Raw genomic sequence first — 12,136 nt, forward strand, 5'->3', positions numbered from 1 at the left:
AATGTGCAAAAAGTACATTTACTTGATAGTAATTTTAGTGCTCAAATGTCTTTACTTAAACATGTTTGAAACATGAAAATTCACTTTTTAAAAACACTACTTCACTGACTTAAAAAGAGTCCCAAAATTTCTCAAAATGACACCTTCACCTTGGCTGTCCCTATACTTCACACTCTTCCAAGCACCACACACTTCCGTGAAAAGACAGCTCCAAACGAAGTGATGAATGAATGGACTAGTTCTAGAAAATCAAGTCATTATCCTATTTTTTTTACAGTAAGAAAAGCACTCTATTTTCACTTCATCAGACTGGAACACTCATCCAATAACATTACCAAAACTCAGAAATGTTTTCAATATAATGTATCTTTTGAAAACAGTTAACTTTGCAGTTCTAAATATACAAAATAAGAACGTAACAATTTAAAATGCTTCAACCATAATGTCTGTTATACATTAAAAACAATCTTCACCAAGGTATTTTTCACCTGGGCAGTACAGTCACCGAGTATGATGTCAGAGCTACTGGCAAGCTTTCTTCAGCTAATAAACCATTTAAAGGGAGACAGCAGCAAACCTCTGAAACGCAGCTGCTTTGAACGTGAAGATGGAAGTAGACATGAGTACAATAAGCCAACAAATCATTATAGAACTGGAGTTACAAGAAATTCAGCAAAAATGATCCAGACTTTTCTCAAAATAAAAATGACACAATGTAATCCATGTGAGCAATATAAATAAAATTAAGAAACTAAGTAGTCTGCTTAAAAACACAGCTGTTTAATCAAGACCTCCAGAGAAAAATTCAGTAACCCTTTTCAGTCACCCAATCACCAGATAAGGAAAACTTAATGTTTCTAACACGCACATTCCAACCTTCTCTCACAATCCAGAGAGCAGTATCTCTACCCAAACTATCCTGCTCCTGTTCTGTAACTTCTTGTGTCCCTTCTCATAATGCCTGTTAGTACAGATCCACTGACCTCTCAGTGTATTTGAAGTACATAAAGGTGGGACTGGTAGGCAAGAATAAGATGAGGCTCTTTGGGCTCCATCATGCTAATCTGCAGTGCCACTCATGAAGAGCTGCTTAAAAGTTCCCCCAGTTCCCCCAACAAATGCGGAAAAACCAGGAACGATTTATCCAAGCTGTGCCAATACACTTAGCCAAGAGAAAATAAAAACATGAATCTGATAACGCAGGCTCTTTTAGGAAAATCAACAAGCTGTGAAAGTGGACTGCAAGGCAACCAAGAAAATACTCTCAAACATCTTTTGTCTGTCCTTACAACATAAAGAAAATCCAAGTGCTAGAAAAAGCTAAAAACCAGTTTTGCGCTCTGATGAAAGTTCAATTTTAACCAACTACAAATTCCAGTATAATCAGGTCAACTAAACCTTTGTCTCCACTTACTAGAAATAACAAAATCTGAATAGTCAAGCCACAAACACTTAACCAAGATGTCCTAAAGCTTCAAAAGAAAGTTAAATTGTTCACTGTGAAAGTATTGGTACAATTCTGCAAATCAGTTATCTTGCTTTTTTCTTAGTAAGTAAGATTTGAAAGGAAATCAAGGCCTTTTAGCCTATAACACACACACTACGCAAGTATCTTCCAGTTTTCACTAGAACCTAAACATAACAGCCTACCTAAGATTAGGAAACAGACAAATGGAACCTAGAACACCTATGCAGAATCTCTCTCTGCACCAGGAGGATTCCTTCAGCCTTTCCTCCTTTCCCCACAATCCACAAGGACAACCGGCACGGGTTCTACTCACAGGGGCACGTGACGCTGCTCAGGATCCGCTCTGGTCAGTTCTTCCTCTTCTATGTCAGACTCCCCTCCTGAACTACTGTCAGTGACATCGGAATCAAAGGCTTGTTCGCTGCACCTCAAGTTGGATATGCCACTAGCTGTAAATCTTTCCAATTCTTCTGAAATTGAGCCACTTTTCAAGAAGTTGCTAAGTCCCTCTGAAGTGGTAGTCTCATTGGCAGCTTTTCTCAAGGCAGCTTCAGCCTTTCGAGTCAACATCAACTGGTTCCTGGGTCTCAAGGATTCCAAGTTTGGCAATTTGCTCAAAGTCTTCTCCAAAAATCCACCTAGCTGGTGCTGCAAATGCCTCTCCACCTGCTTGGCTTGTACAACCTGTAAGCGCTTTTGTAATCGGCGGGCACGGCTCTCAATATCAGCCTGCCGCCGCAATAAAGCTGTTATCCTCGTATCAGAATCCAAAGCACTGAAAAGAATGGAAGACAAGGGAGAGTTTTTACCCTCTACTTTGACGCCCCCCGAGTTAGAGCTGGAGTTTGTACCAGGTGATAATCTACTGTTTCCTTGAAGTGCCGGCTGTTCCGTGGAATTGACAGAAGATTTGTTTGCAGTGCTATTATTGCTATGTGTAGTTGTGTGTTCTACATCAAGGCTTCTGTGTGGAAGAGTGCAATCAGTCATACCCCCCTTCAAGTCCCCAGACTCAGATCCCTCCACTTCACTCCCATGAAGAACAGATGCAGCGAGAGCTTGTTTTCCCCCATTGAGGGAAGTGGAATTGTCATGATCAGAATGTGCTGAACTTTTAGTCAATTTCTTAGCCAACCCATTTACAGGAGCTTGTGGCAAAGCTGTCTGACTGCTGGCATTCATGGTTCTAAGATTTTCTAAGGAAAATTCCAAAACGGGTTGTCTCCCCAACAGCTCAGCTCGGAGTTCATACGATTGTGATAAGAGAGGATGAGATTTAAGGACTGTCTGCTTGCTGAAGACTCCTTGCAATTTCAAAGATTCCTTTGAGGAAACAGGTGTTACATCGGAGCAAAGATAAGATGCCACCAGCGGCTGCAGCTTTCCCAAGTCTTCCTTGGTAGGATTATTCCGGAAATCTAGACTGGGATCCTCTGCAGCAATAGCTTTTCTTTTGGTTCCGTTGGCAGCAATAAGGATGTTGGCGTTGCCGTTATTTTCGGCACCGCCAGGGGACAAGGTGGAGGATGGGGGAGCCAGTTTGAACCGGATGTGGTGTGCTTCAGCTGCTGCGTCAGTGAGAGCGGGCGCCATCGCAGCCATTCAGCACACAGAGACAGGAAGTCCAGCCTCTCCCGGAGCCGAGGCCAGCTCCTCGGCCCCTTTCTGCCTCCCCTGAGAGCAAACTAGAAGAAAAAGAAAAGGAAGTTAGAAACACAGGCACATTCATAAACAATACATTTTTCTAATACAGGCTCTATTTGAGACTGTTCTGCAGCCACTCTTCAGATCAAACTCAGAGCAGGAGGACACAATCCCTGCACAAGAACACTGGATCTTTTCTTGTAGCATACGTGATCAAAAACTGAAAGCTGCCCAAACATTTCCATTCTTAGAGAATTACAGACTGCTTTGAGCTTCTTGACACTGGCGAACTTAAAGCCCATATTAAAACAAAAATCCAACAACTGCATAAAATGTTAGCAAAAAATTTCTTAGGCTCACAAAAAAATTGTATGTCAAATGCCTATGGCTGCATTTTTCTGGCTAGAAAACCCAACTTCCACCAACTGCTCACAAAGCAACTGTGAGATAATACTTGCAGTACCACTTTGCTCCATCAATTTTATTTTCATGAACATGCACCTAATACTAAAAAGCAAATTAGTTTTGTAAAGATTTTTTTCCCAAAGATATACAGAGAGTTGAGACAGAGAGACAGAGAGAGACAGAACAAACACTCTTCCACCCACTAGTTCACTCCCCAAATGGCTGCAACAGCCAGAGCTAAGACAACCCAAAATCAGGAGCCAGGGACTTTTTCAGGGTCTCCAACATGTGTACAGAGGCCCAAGGAACCAAGCCATCGTATACTGCTTTTCCCAGGTCATAAGCAGGGAGAAGGATTGGAAACGGAGCAGCTGGAACATGACCTGGCACCCATATGGGATGTCCACATCGCAGGAAAAGGATTAGCTTGCTATGCCACCACACCGAGCCCCACCCCCAACTAATTAATTATTTAGTGGTATCATTAATGGATGTGATTTTTTGGTACTGTGTAATACACTGTGTTAGCATTTGAAGGATCTGTATAACCCTGTGTGTGACCAAATGATCAATGTTTGCTAGAAAATCATTCATAAGGACAGGCATTATGGCATGGTGTAAAACCACCACCAGGGACACTGCCATCCAAAATGGGTGCCAGTTTGAGTCCTCGTTGCTCCACTTCCCATCCAGCTCCCTGCTCGTGCCCTGGAGAAGCAGTAGCAGACAGCCCAAAGCCTTGGGACTCTGCACTTGCATGGGAGACTCGAAAGAGCTTCTTTTCCTTAGCTTTAGATCTGCTCAACTCTGGCCATTATGGCCATTTGGGGAGTGAACCAGTGCATGAAGACCTTTTTATCTTTCTCTCTGTAAATCTTTCTAATACAAATAAATAAATCTTTCAAAAAATTAAATGAGTAAATCCTTAAAAAAAAATTCCTGGGCACCATCAAGTGCAAGACCCTAATCATTTCAATGTAACAAGAGAATAAAAAATTTACTGATGCAGTTTTAGATTCTAAATTACAACTAACCCTCATCTGTTGAATTTCGGTTTGTGTCAAAGGATATACACCCTTCTCTGCAAACATGATTAATATTATCTGTGAGGCTGGATTGTCTTTATATACTTGAATTAAAACAACATGTCACAATATCACAATAGAATTAAATGTGGCAGATATGAAACATAACTTTTCTATTAAATCATAATAAACATGCCAATGCCATTTATTAAATTATTGCTACTTTTTACAATATGTTACAGGTTTACTTCAAAAAAATGTTTAATTTCTGTTTATAAAATAGCACTACTGACAAATTAATAACCCACAAAAGCTTTTTTTGTTCCAACAATTTCTAAGAGTGAAAAGGGGACGTGCATCCCCAAGTTGAGACTGTCTTTCCCCCAAAGATAGCACTGTCAACTTGTCAAACATTTCTATAAGCTCTTTAAATCAAGATTCTTTATGGCCATTCAAATCATTAATGTAAAAATACTCAAATGACCAATTTCATAAAACATTTACATACAAATACTATCTGCGAACATTCTATAAAAGAGCTAGATCTTGAAGGCTTATATTTACTCTTACGGACTTTTAGCATATGTTATTCTGTGTGACCTAAATTGTAATATTAGCTTTACCCATCTTTAATTTTGAATTTAATGCTAACTGCTAATACAGTTACTTGTAGACCAAGTGATAGAGATTCAATGCAAGGTAACTGGTCATAAAACATTGAGTCCATTTCATTTTCTCCATCAACACAAATCATGATCAGACCTCTCCCATTAATTCAATCTCCTCATGTTTGAATTAACATCAGTACACAGTTGATACTAGTAACGCAAGGAAACACATTATCTGTTCCAGAGGACGAATTAATTCAACACATGAAAAGAGTAGTTGTACCCCACTGCCTCAGCAACGGCAGGAAATAGCCTAGCTCTGAGAACTCAGGCAAGGACAAAGATGTTACACAACTTACACTAACCCTAGGAAAACCCAGAGGCAGCTCAGCATACATAAAAAGAGGGTCAAACTAACAACACAAAATGGACAAGCAGTATTCAATTCTTTTTTTAAAGTTCACAACTTAAAAAACATGAGGAGGACTGACACAGTAGCCCAGTGGCTAAAGTCCTCGCCTTGCATGTGCCGGGATCCCATATGGGCACTTTCTTGTGTCCCGGCTGCTCTACTTCCCATCCAGCTCCCTGCTTATGGCCTGGGAAAGCAGCAGAGGACGGACCAAAGCCTTGAAACTCTGCACCGGTGTGGAAGACCAGGAAGCAGCTCCTGGCTCCTGGCTTTGGACCTTGCAGCACTTGGGGAGTGAACTGGCAGACAGAAGATTTTTCTCCCTGTCCCTCCTTTACTCTGCAAATCTGTCGAATACAAAAAAAAAAAAACACATCTCTGACCATTAACTCTTTGAAACTCTACAAACATTACTCATATACATTTCATTTTCTTTCTGTTTGGTCTCAATAACCCCAGAGAATGCACAGCCAAGGGTGGTTACTACTTATTGACAGGGACCCCAAAAACTTTGTGAAAATTAAAAATTTGGGTTTATTTGGGTGCAAAGAGAACACTGAAATCATTCCATGGTTTGTGCATGAGACACATTTTCCATGAACTTTCAAAAGTATCACTGTAAGCATCAGAGGTAGAGGGGAAAGAGAAGGAAAAAAGTGCCTACTGAAGAAACTCCTATTTCTAATGATTAAATCTTAATGTTTCTATGTCCCCTAAATCAACACTACTACCAAAAACAAACATAGAAAACCAAAAATCGGGCCCGGCGGCGTGGCCTAGCGGCTAAAGTCCTCGCCTTGAAAGCCCCGGGATCCCATAAGGGCTCTGGTTCTAATCCCGGCAGCTCCACTTCCCATCCAGCTCCCTGCTTGTGGCCTGGGAAAGCAGTCAAGGATGGCCCAATGCTTTGGGACCCTGCACCCGCATGGGAGACCCGGAAGAGGTTCCAGGTTCCCAGCTTCGGATCGGCGCGCATTGGTCCATTGCGGCTCACTTGGGGAGTGAATCATTGGACGGAAGATCTTCCTCTCTGTCTCTCCTCCTCTGTGTATATAATGAATAAATCTTTAAAAAAAAAAAAAAAAGAAGAAGAAAACCAAAAATCATACACTGGGGCCAGCATCACGATGTAGTAGACTAAGCCTATGCCTGCAGCACCAACATCCCACATGGCCAATGAAAAATAAGACCTATCTATTCTTAGGATTTATTCTTATTGGAAAGGCAGATTTACAGGGAGACAGAAACAGGAAGCTCTTCCGTCTGCTGTCCCCAAGTGGCCACAACGGCCAGAGCTGAGCCAATCCAAAGACAGGAGCCAGGGGTTTCTTCCTAGTCTGTCACATGGGTACTGGGTCCCAAGGCCTTGGGCCGTCCTCGACTGCTTTCCCAGGCCACAAGCAGGAAGCTGGATGGGAAACGGAGCTGCCAGGACATGAAGTGGCTCCCATAAGGGATTCCAGCACATGCAAGAGGAGGATTTTTCCACTAGGCCATTGTGCTAGGCCCTAAGGAATAATGTTAGGGAGATAATGTCAACTGTACTCACTAAATATCTTTAAAAAAAACTCTTGAGAGTCATGATTTCTCTCTCCATGCTCAATACTCAGAACAAGACTCTGGAAGATAACGGGTAAAGCTAGCATGCCTCTACAGTTCCTTCCCACACTGTTTCATCTAATCCAAGTGGAACTCCAGGACAGAGTTCCTGGAGTATCTCTAGGACAGAGCTTCTCAGGTTCAGCAGTTCACATCCTGGGTCCAACAGCTTTCTGACAGACGGAACTACTGTGTCCATTCCAGGCTGCTCAACAGCACCCCTGGACCCAGCTCATTAGATGCCATGAGTATCCATCTTCAACAATGCCAACAAAAATGCCTCCTCACAAGTCAAAAGGGTGAGCAGGAAGTGCTCCAATCAGACCTGCCAAGTGAGAACACTACAGGAAGAGTTCACAGTTTCCCAAAAATTGGTGGAAAAGGTGTATTATGAAATCGGGCAGAGATTAAACATTTTTTGCACCCAAATCATCTTTTAATTCCATCTTTCCATGAACTCTTGATGTACCCCTTTGTGTGCTTACCAAAAATCATATCCAGCTGTTTCAAACATTCCACATCAGGATTAACTCCACGTATACAAATGAAAACGGATCTTTCTTATGAAGTCCAAAGATAGAACTCCAGGTATACAAAATAACCTGGAAGTAGTGACCTTGCAAAAATGTTTCACTCCAACCATGCAAAATGAGGGTTTAGGCCATCTGGCTGGCCAAGAAGCCAAAAGTCACACCTGCACTGAGTACTGAAGCAACAATTGTGGAAGAAGAGTCCAGCGAAGCTGCCAAATTTCACCTGAAATTTGGAAATAACCCTAAACTTCACTACTAGAGAGAATGGTTAACATGGCATTCTCATGAGAGTCAATGTCAAGAGAAAATGTAAAACTACAGGAAAAGATGGGATAATCTAATCGGACAGGTAAAAGAAAGGAACAATCTGCTTGAAACGTAAAGCAGACTGGTAAATACAAACCAGCAGATTGGTAAAATAACCAGCAGAACAGTATAGAAAAAAGGTGGAAAGGCAGCTGGAAGCCCAGCCACTCACTAGGAGACAATCTTGAATAACCAGGCTTTACTAAAAGAAATCAGAGTATCATTCAAAGCTTTTCATATGGGAGTGACACATCAGAGCTGTGCTCTAGAAAGACCAGTTGGACAGGACAGATTAAGATAACGTAAAAAGGCATCCAGACAGCAAAGACTACTGAAGAAGCCACTGCAATAATCCAGATAGGCTGCAATGGAAAAAAGGCAGATTTCTTCAAAGCTAAATCCAAAACAACTCTTCATTCATAAGGTTCTTATCACTGCCTTCCTGTTCAAACTGCATAAGGCATTTCAAGTCACCATCATTCAAGTTACCAAAGAGTTTACTTGTCAACTTATTAATTACTTTCCCAAACAACCAAAGTTCTTAATGTCACCCTTCTTTCACATATCCACCAACTTCATCCAGAGCTTGATAATCATAAGCACAGACTGGATGGAAACACTATTAACAGGATGGGGGCAGGGATTGGTGAGTGTAGATTTTGCTAACAGTCAAAAAGAGTACATTCTAATTAAGAGAATAATTAAACATATTAAACAGAAAGGATTTGGAGAGCGATTCCTAACTCAGATGCGTTCCTGGCTTTGAGCCCATGCCCCTTCCCACCACCCTTAGCCTTTGTGGTCATCTGGGGAAAGAAATCAGTGGATGAAAGCTCTCTCCCTCTCTATAAATCTGTCTTTTAAATAAATAAAATAAATCTTAAACACACACTCACAAGTGGGCCTCTCCAAGTCCATAACGCTTAGTAGGCTTTATAACTGGAAAAGGTTTATAATTACTAAAGTATAGATCATTATAGGTTATGACTGTTAATGTCAGCCACTGACTAGTTTACATTCTCTCAATCTTCACAGTAACATTGCAAGGTAAATATCACCACTGTCCTCATTACACAGGTGAGGAAACTTGACTTCAGAAGTTAATTAGTATATGACTATACAACTGCTAAGTGACAGAGGCAAAATCCCTAACTCACGGTGGCTCAAGTAACTTGAGTTTCTGCCATCCACTTGGGGAGAGCTGGGCTGCGTTCTGGCTCTCAGGACACAATCATCCAACTGCTGAGGGCATTTGGGGAGTAAACCAGTGGACAGGATCTCTCAGTTTAGAGCTAGGTATAACTGGCACTAAACACTAGAGTTTGATTGTTTTGGTCTTTACAGGAAAATCAGTGGGAACACGTCCTACTGTGTATCTCTGATATTAAGATGTCTGGGGCCAGTGCTGTGGTTTAACATGCTAATCCTCCATCCTGCGGTGCCAGCATCCAATATGGGCATCAGTTCTTGTCCCAGGGCTGCAGTTCCCTTCCAGCAACCTGCTTGTGGCCTAGGAAAGCAGTCGAGCATGGCCCAAAGCCTTGGGACCCTGCACCCACAGGGGAGACTAGGAAGAGGCTCTCAGCTCCCACCTTCAGATCAGCTCAGCTCTGGCCTCTGCAGCCATTTGGTAAGCGAACCAGCAGACAGAAGATCTCTCTCTTCCCCTAAACTTGTCTTTCAAATCAAAATAAATAAATCTAAAACACATACACGGTCTACAGCTTTCAAATCACCACAGTAAGTACCTATAAAAGAGGGCAAGGACAAGGATGACCAGGGAAGCCTACACATCAGGAGACCCTCACACATGTTAAGCAGTTGATAAGATGCAGAGGCCTTCCCAGCAGAAACAGTATCTAAGCTGAAAACAGAAGTATCAGTAAGTATCTGCTAAGAATCCCACAGTCCAAATCATTTCTCTGCCCAACACCAAGTTTAAAACCACTTCCTGCTCCACAATCCCTCTGTGAATGAATAAATAACTCAACAATTACAAAACAAAAACTAAACATCAGGAGCCCAAGGCATAGCATAGGGGACAGCAAAAACTGTAATGTTTCACAGGAAGGGTCTTGTGGCACAGCAAGCCTCTGCTTGAGACGCCCACATCCCAGATTGGAATGCCAGTCGGAGGCTCCAATCCTAGAATGCTACTTTCAATCCAGTTCCCTCCTAAAACCCAGGAAAGTGGCAGACGATGGCTCAAATCTTAGGATCCCTGCCACCCACATGGAACTCCTGGCTCCTAGCATAGCCTTGACTGCTGAGGCCATTTGGGGAATGAACCAATAGCTGGAAGCTCTCTCCCTCTGCCTTTCAAATCAATTTTTTTATTGTAACTTTCATTGTTGCCAAAAATAGTAATATAATAAAGACAGCCTAGATCTATGCACTGTCTGACCCAGGAGATCAAGGCAGGCCTCCAGAGAGGGCTCATGTGCCAAAGCATCCAAAGGGTGAACTGGACAGAATGAAGGGCACACTCACTCATCCTATGTCAGTGCTACTGTCTATATTCACACTCATTATGTACCTGCAGTAATTCAGGCAGCATTAATTCCCCAATGATTCTTCCTTCTTCCTGTTTCAGCAAAACTTCAGTCTAGAGGTCACTAACAAAATGTTTATCAAATGTGGGAGGGGACTGTATTACAGAGCGAGAAGGGAATGTAAAAATCTGGCCACATCCTGGCACTAAGAGTAAGGACAAATCCAAACTCAATACAGAGCAAATATCTACCTACTTTTCACACTGAACCTCAACATCAGCCTGACCTGAACCTCAGACACAGCTCCGGCCTTTTCCATGCCCTTGTTACTTTATCAAAGCTCAGTTCTAAAATGACATGTTCTTTCAAGCATTCTTCATTCTTTCTTGGTTGTGTAAAGGGCCTCTCCTTCCAGGCTCTGCTCTGCTCTGCACTGCTGTAACACCCTGAGCCATCGCTCAAAGTATAGCATGAACCCAGATCACCTGCCCCTCCTTGGGAGCAGGCACTTGGCTTGGCAGCTGAGGCACCACCTGGAACACCCACATCCCATACCAAATTCCTAGGCTCGGATTCCAACTCTGCTCCCAATTCTAGCTTCCTGGTGATACACATCAGGGGAGTCAGTGGGTAATGCCTCAAGCAGTTGGATCCCTGCCACCCATATGGAAGATCTGTAGGTTCCTGAAATCGGGGAACTGGCCTGGCCCAGCCTGGATAATGCAGGCTTCCTGGGAGTGAATCAGCAGATGAGATCTATTTGTTTATCCTCTCTTTCAAACAGGTTTTTAATAGGTTTTTAAAAACTAGGGAACTTGGGCAGTATGATGGCTAAATCCTCACCCTGCATGCACCAGGATCCCAAGTGGGCCCTGGTTTCTGTCCTGGTTGACTCACTTCCATCCAGCTCTATGTGTTGGCATGGGAAAGCAGTAGATAACAGCCTAGGTACTTGGGCCCCCACACCCACAGGGGACAGCTGAAAGAAGCTCCTGGCTCCTGGTTTGCATCGGCTCAGCTCCAGTCATTTGGAGAGTAAACCAGCAGATGAAAGATCTTTCTGTCTCTCCTTCTCAGACTTTCCAATAAAAATAAATAAATCTTTTTTTTGAAAACTGTATAACTATGACGTGACATCAACCTCAATAAGAAGCAGGCATTAACTTAATCTGGAACAGACTTCACCTACCAAAAGCCCCTGTACCCAGACTGGAAAACTTAACTGTTCTTTTTAAACAACTAAATTTGGTTACATAGTATTTTGAAGGCACAACCTATCAATTTTAAATGCCAATTATCCAAACTTGTACTCAGCAACTGTATCAAGAATCTACCCAACAGAAATATTCTCATGGGTACAAAACGATGTATTTATGATTCTTTCACTTCAGAAATGTAATTCATCCCCCTCTGCAAAAAAAAAAGACTAAATTTAAAAAAGATCAAAATAATTAGCAAGCAGAATCACATTTAGCAAAAATAATGACTATATCAAACTATAGTTAATATTTATTTCTTGTTACTGAATTAAGATCTTCTAAGGCAAGGAGGAAAAATATACTTCTATCTATAACAAACTTTAATGATGCAAGTGCTTCTGAACAACTGTGAAAGTAGAAACTGCTTAAAATTTCAAGCAAAAAG

General features: G+C 42.0%; 1 protein-coding gene across 8 annotated transcripts in view; it reads right to left on the minus strand.

The window, feature by feature from the left end:
* Positions 1-12,136, minus strand: part of KANSL1 (KAT8 regulatory NSL complex subunit 1) — a 176,875-nt gene that overhangs the window by 104,887 nt on the left and 59,852 nt on the right. For all 8 annotated transcript variants that reach the window (XM_058675336.1, XM_058675338.1, XM_058675339.1 and 5 more), the window contains one exon: positions 1,782-3,153. In XM_058675336.1, coding sequence (XP_058531319.1) covers positions 1,782-3,070 — 1,289 coding nt within the window. In that variant the 5' untranslated portion in view covers positions 3,071-3,153. The remainder of the gene's footprint in view (positions 1-1,781; positions 3,154-12,136) is intronic.

The sequence above is a fragment of the Ochotona princeps genome, chromosome 17 (genome assembly GCF_030435755.1).
Source record: "Ochotona princeps isolate mOchPri1 chromosome 17, mOchPri1.hap1, whole genome shotgun sequence".
NCBI classification, from domain to species: Eukaryota; Metazoa; Chordata; class Mammalia; order Lagomorpha; family Ochotonidae; genus Ochotona; species Ochotona princeps.